Below are 6321 nucleotides of genomic sequence, written 5' to 3' on the forward strand. Positions count from 1 at the left end.
TTGACCCCAAAATTATCCCAGAAGCAATTAAAAAGCTGTAACAATTCAACTCATTGCAGTAAAAAATAGAATAGAATAGAATAGAATAGAATAGAATAGAATAGAATAGAATAGAATAGAATAGAATAGAATAGAATAGAATAGAATAGAATAGAATAGAATAGAATAAGGAAATGAGTCTGAGTTACTTGGAGGGACACAGCTTGGAAATACCTAGCAGGCATACACATTTAAAGGTTACTGCCAGTAAGGAATCAAGAATAATACTTTAAAAAAAGTTCAAAACAAATCAGAGCTGTATGTGATCCCCTGTTGATTTTAATTAACAATATGCCAAAAGAATGGAATAGACTTCTAAGATGTCAGCGAGAGTTACTATCATTGTCTAAAATATTTCCAAAAATATCTTATGGAGGAGATGGAAAGTTAATTTCCTGTTGTTGTCTGATTACTCTAACCAAAACCTCTACTAGTAAATTAAACAAATTGGTGACAAGTGGGCATTGGCATCTTGCTTTTCCTGATCGCAAAATGGAAAATTTTCAGTTTTTTACCATTAAATATTAGATTGTGGGGCCTCCCCTGTGGCGCAGCAGGTTGAGTGCTTCGCTGTGAAGCTGTCCTTGGCCTCTGCAGCACTGGTTTGATTCCCAGCCCACTAGGGAGAAACCCACACGCAACAGACCTCTCCTGCCTTGCCCTTTACTCCCCTCAGCAGTGTCCTTGGTCCATCCGCCTAATCTGCTCCCCGCTCTGTCTCTGGTGAATTCTGTCACCCTCCCGCGCCTCTGGCCTGTACCCCAGTTCTTGTATAAGTAAATAAATCTTTAAAAATATATATTAGATTTCTTTGTAATATGTGGTTTTTGTTACAATATTGTAGGTTCTTTCTGTTTTCATCTTGCTTGGAGTTTTTATAACACAAGGGTGCTGAATTATGTAAATGCGTTCTCTGCTTCTATTCATATTACCATATGATCTTTATATTTACTTTCGTTTAAATGATGTGTGGTCTTTGTGAGCTTCCACCATGGTGTACCGCGGCCAGGGTCAGAAAGTGCAGAAGGTGATGGTGCAGGCCATCAACCTCATCTTCAGATACTTGCAAAATCGATCTTGGATTCAGGTGTGGCTTTATGAGCAAGTGAATATGCGGATAGAGGGCTGTGTCATTGGTTTTGATGAGTATATGAACCTTGTATTAGACGCAGAAGAGATTCATTCTAAAACAAAGCCAAGAAAACAACTGGGTTGGATCATGCTGAAAGGTGATAACATTACTCTGCTCCAAAGTGTCTCCAACTAGAAAAGATCAATCAAGTGAGGGATGGTTGTGAAGATAATTCAGTTAGCTTTTTTTACCTGTTCTTTATTGGGACGATAGTTCTGAAACATTTGTTCCTATTGTTTGGATTACCCTTATGTTATTACCAGATGGCAATAAATTCTGTGGAATTGTTTTTATTAAAAAAAAAAAATGATGTATTGCGTTGATTGATTTACATGTGTTAAACTATCCTTGCATCCCTGGGTAAATGTTGTTCACTCAAATGTTGTTCACTCACTTTGTTATATATTGTTGATATACTAGTATTTTGTTGAAAATTTTTGCATTGATATTCATCAGGAATATTTGTCCCTAATTTTCTCATGCTCTTTTTATCTGGTTTCAGCATTAGGGTAATGTGAGCATCATAAAATATATTAGGGATCATTCCCTCCTTTTGTATTTTAAAAAACAATTTTTGGTTTGTTTTGTGTGTGTGTGTGTCTTTTAATTTTTGAGCAAGATGGACATTATTTCTTTAAAGATTTGATAAAATTGATTTGCAAAGCCATCTAATCCTAAGCTTTTGTTTTTAGGAATTTGGGTCTTGTTTGTTCCTCTTTTTTCAAGTTTCTATTGCTGTTGCAATTTCCATGCTTGTGATTGATTTGTTCAACTCATCTTTCCCTTCCTGGATTAATCTTTGTAGATTGTATTGATCTACAAATTTTTCCATTTCTTCAATGTTATAGAATGATTGGCATATCATTGTCCACAGCAATCTCAAAGATCCTTTGTATTTTTGTTCTATCTTTAATTTCTCACTTTTATATGTTAGAGGGTTTTTTTTTTTCTATTTTGTTTATCTTCTTGAATTATCAACTCTTAGTTTCATTGTTTATGTTTTCATTTGTATAGTCTTTTTGATCCCTACTTCATTTATTTTCACTCTTATTTTTGTTTCCACCCTTTTATTAACTTTGGGTCTTGTCTGTTCCTCTTTATAAAGTCTCTTTAGGTATAGTACGTTGTTTATTTGAGATTTTTCTTGCTTTTTTACGTAAGTTGATATTGCAAATATCTTCCCTCTTAAGACCACTTTAGCTGCAACCAATAGATTCTGGAAGCTTGTACCATCATTTTTGTTCATCTCAAGGTATTTTTAGATCTCTGTTTCAGTTTTCTCTTTTATCCAAGAGCTATTAAGCAGTATATTGTTTGATCTCCATGTATTAAATTTTTCCTGGTTTTTTTATTATTTTATAATTTATTTCTAAAGTTTACTGCATTATAGTCAGAATACTTAATTTTGATCTTTGTAGTTGTATTGAAAATTGAATTGAACAGTTTTTCAACATACGGTCGATTTGTGATAGTGTTTCATGTGCACTTGAAAAAATATGTGTAAGCAATGGCTTTTCTGGTATAAGTGTTCTGTAGATGTCTATTAGACCTATTTGATATAGATCTTCATTTAAGTTTTTTATTTGCTTGTCAATTCTTTGTCTTGTTGATCTTTCCATTGTTGTAAGTGTGGCATCAAAATCCCCTAATATGACTGTGCTGTTGCATATCTCTTTTGGTTCTGTTTTTAAATGTCATCTGTGTCAAAGAGCTCTGTCATTAAGTGTATTATACTTATGAGTATTATTTGCTTTTCTTGTGATAGGCCCTTAATAATATTTTGTCCATTTCTATCTTGCACAAAAATTTGTAGTGGGAATTCTATTTCATCTAAGTACAGATGTTCCTGATCTATCTATCTATCTATCTATCTATCTATCTATCTATCTATCTATTTATTTTTGGTTGCTATTTGCTGGTATGACAGTCTTCCAGTTCTTAATTCTAAGTCTGCACTTGTCTTTGATGGCAAGATGGGTTTCTGTGAAATATCAGGTGGTTGGACTTAATTTGAACTCCTTTCAGCTACTCTGCACATTTTTATGGGTGAATTCAGGCCATTTACATGTAAGTGATAACTGAGACATAAATGTTCATTGCAATTTTGTTATTTTTGTGGATTGGCTTGGTTTGTGTTCCTTTTTTGTTGTTTTTTCTCATTTATAATAGTGCTTTGAACTCCTATTATTTACCAATATATTGAGAAAGATTTGCACCCATAATATTGCTGCCAACAGTGAGTACCCAGCATTGTGTAAAAGGGGGATGCAACCACCCAACTATAGCACAGTGGACAGTTGTTCTTAATGGGAACATGGGCTAACAATTCAGGCTGCTGAGCATGTGGTATGTGGAGGTGTGGCTTGAATATGTATATTGGGTGGTATAAAATGGGGGATAATATTTCAGGAAAAGGAAACATCATTGGGGCTATAAGTTTTATCTGGACTCTCAAAGGTGAGTAGGAACCAGTTAGGCATAGAAGAAGAAAGAGGGGTGTTTCCAGAGCAAAGCTATATGGATTTAGGGAGGTAAGAGTCAGCATGGATCCTTCAGGAAGCTCTATGCAGTGTGACCAGGTAAGAGACTGATGTGGTAGGTGAGCAGGAACTGGTAGAGGATGTAAGATCTTGCAGGTTTATTATGCCAAACTAAGGGATTTGGACCTTACTTAGTAGCCTAATACAAGAAAGCAAGGACTGCTGGAAATAGTAGGGTCAAAGCAGAAGCAGATGCTTCATTGTGACTGATATTTTGATACCAGTGATGTAGGGTGTGCTGTGGAACATGGTGGAGACAGACTGCCCTTGTTTAATTCCAGATCTGTGTTTAGCAGTTCTATGGCCATGGAGAGGTTTTCTAAGTATTTTGTCACTCAGTTTCCTCTTGCAAGTAGCACTTTGGCACAGGAGTGTTTAGCACTATTAATATATTACTGCTGTGAATAGAGACTATGGGTTCCCTTTGTATAAGCTGGGAACTTCAGCAAAAACTAGGGAAAGATCAACTCTTTCCTTTAAAGTTGAGGAAACATCAGCAACAGAAGAAGGCACAGCTACAAACACAAGCATCTATGGAATATGTGTTACATTAGGCAAAGGACTGTTTGATGGGGCCTCCCCGGTGGCACAGTGGGTTGAGCGCCATGCTGTGAAGCTGTCCTCAGCCTCTGCCACACGGGTTCGATTCCCAGCCCACCAGGGAGAAACCCACATGGCGCAACAGACCTCTCCTGCCTTGCCCCCTACTTCCCTCAGCAGTGTCCTTAGTCCATCTTCCTGATCTGCTCCCCACTCTGTCTCTGGTGAATTCTCTCACCCTCCTGCGCCTCTGACCTGTACCCCAGTTCTTATATAAATAAATAAATCTTTAAAAAAAGGACTGTTTGATGGAGAAATTTTGTCTGTAAAGACTAGCTATATGAATACTGAAACAAAATAAAGAAATTGGCCATTTTAGATTTATTTTGATAACTGTCTTTAAACCTTAAAGAAGTAATATATAGATATAAGTTCTGGTACAAAATTCAGAAAGTATGAAAGCTTACAAATTTAGAAAAGAAAGTGCTTCTTATTTCCTTGACTACTGGAGGCATCTTTTACTAGTTAGAGCTAACTAGTTTTCTTCATATATATATATATATAGTGGAACTCCCCCCCCTTAGGATTGATGTATCTTTTAACACACACAGAAAAAAATACATATGAACACAAACTTACATTGATCTTGATAAGGAGAGATATGTTCTACATAATGATATATACTAATATGTAACTATTCAAAAATGAAATAATTTACCTTGGAACACTTTCAGTAACAATTTATGCAGAACCATCTCATCTTAAAAACTATACACTATTCCATTTTATGACTATGCAATAATTTATAAACTAATTCTATATCAATAAGATTTAATTTTTTTCCAGTGATTTGCTTTTATGTACAATTCTTCAATTTATATACCAGTACATTCATCATTTCATGTAATGAAAGTTGCACTTACAGGTGGTATCTCTGTAGTTAAGATTATGCGAATTTTTTAGCAAGTAATTTAACATTGTACTTCAGAACAAAATTTGAATCATTCTCTTTGAAAAACTCTAAGAAGTAAACAAAATAAACATTAGCTCTGTAATTAACATTTATTTTATATAACATTTAGGTTAAATGTAAGATAAAACACAGTTCTATTTTGTACATACTTTATGTCTATTTTGTCAGCTCCCTTTGTGCATAAAATATATAGCCCTTTTTAAAAACTTAGACTATCTTTCTACTCTTTCAAATGAATATAGCCTTTTATAGTTGCATCTTTGTTTTTGTTATATAAGTTGTTCATGTCATGTCAACTCAGCATTAGTTGCTGGGTTACTGTTCTAAAATGCAGCCTGAAATCTCAACACTACATTTCTAAAACAAATATTCGATCATGTCAGTTCACTGCTTAAAGCCCTTGGGTAGTTTGTCACAGCCTCAAAACTACGCGGTCAAAAAAATACCTGGGCAGGCGCCCTGTACAATGTGAAAAGTATCCACCACATTGTCTTCTGGGAGCGCAAAGGGTAACACAAAACACAATGGGAAAGATGCGTTTGGAATTGACGTCAGAGCAACTAACAAAAAAATAAACTGGGCTCTCTCCACTTTCAAGGTCTATTGTTCCTTTCTAAGGGAAAACTCACAAGTATGACTTTGAAGACAAAAACATGTGAACTTTGAGATCAGATAGTCTTGTCATAAACACTGATTTTATGTCACTGAACCCTCCTGTCCACTTGTATAAAATGGTGAAAATAATACAATGCATAATTCGAAGAGATTTTTATAATGAGTAAATCCGATAACATCTACAAACTATGAGTTCTCTAATTATTGTCTTCTCACTTTTCATCTTTTCCAGTCACTGCACATATGTTGTAATATCAGAAATTGACTTTAAAGTTTCATAGCTTAGATGAGGGGTCTGCAAATTATACCTTGTAGAGATAATACTGCCCACTGCCTACTTTGAGATGGCCCACACTGTGAACTGAGGATAGAGAGTTTGTTGATTTTCTTTTTTAATGTTTAAAAAAATAAAAAAAACATAAAATTCATGATATGCAAAAATTATACAAGATTCCAACTCTATGGTCCACAAATAAAGTATC

At 34.9% G+C, this 6321-nt stretch overlaps 1 protein-coding gene across 1 annotated transcript; it reads left to right on the forward strand.

Annotated features, from left to right (window-relative positions):
* Positions 1-1013: 1013 nt before the first annotated feature.
* On the forward strand, positions 1014-1326 carry LOC119239955 (small nuclear ribonucleoprotein E-like). The gene has a single exon (XM_037504341.2). The coding sequence runs from the start codon at positions 1031-1033 to the stop codon at positions 1304-1306; it is 276 nt and encodes a 91-aa protein (XP_037360238.1). The 5' UTR covers positions 1014-1030; the 3' UTR covers positions 1307-1326.
* The last annotated feature ends 4995 nt before the right edge of the window (positions 1327-6321 follow it).

Source organism: Talpa occidentalis, unplaced genomic scaffold (genome assembly GCF_014898055.3).
Source record: "Talpa occidentalis isolate TD23 unplaced genomic scaffold, MPIMG_talOcc4v2.1 talOcc4.12, whole genome shotgun sequence".
Classification (NCBI taxonomy): Eukaryota; Metazoa; Chordata; class Mammalia; order Eulipotyphla; family Talpidae; genus Talpa; species Talpa occidentalis.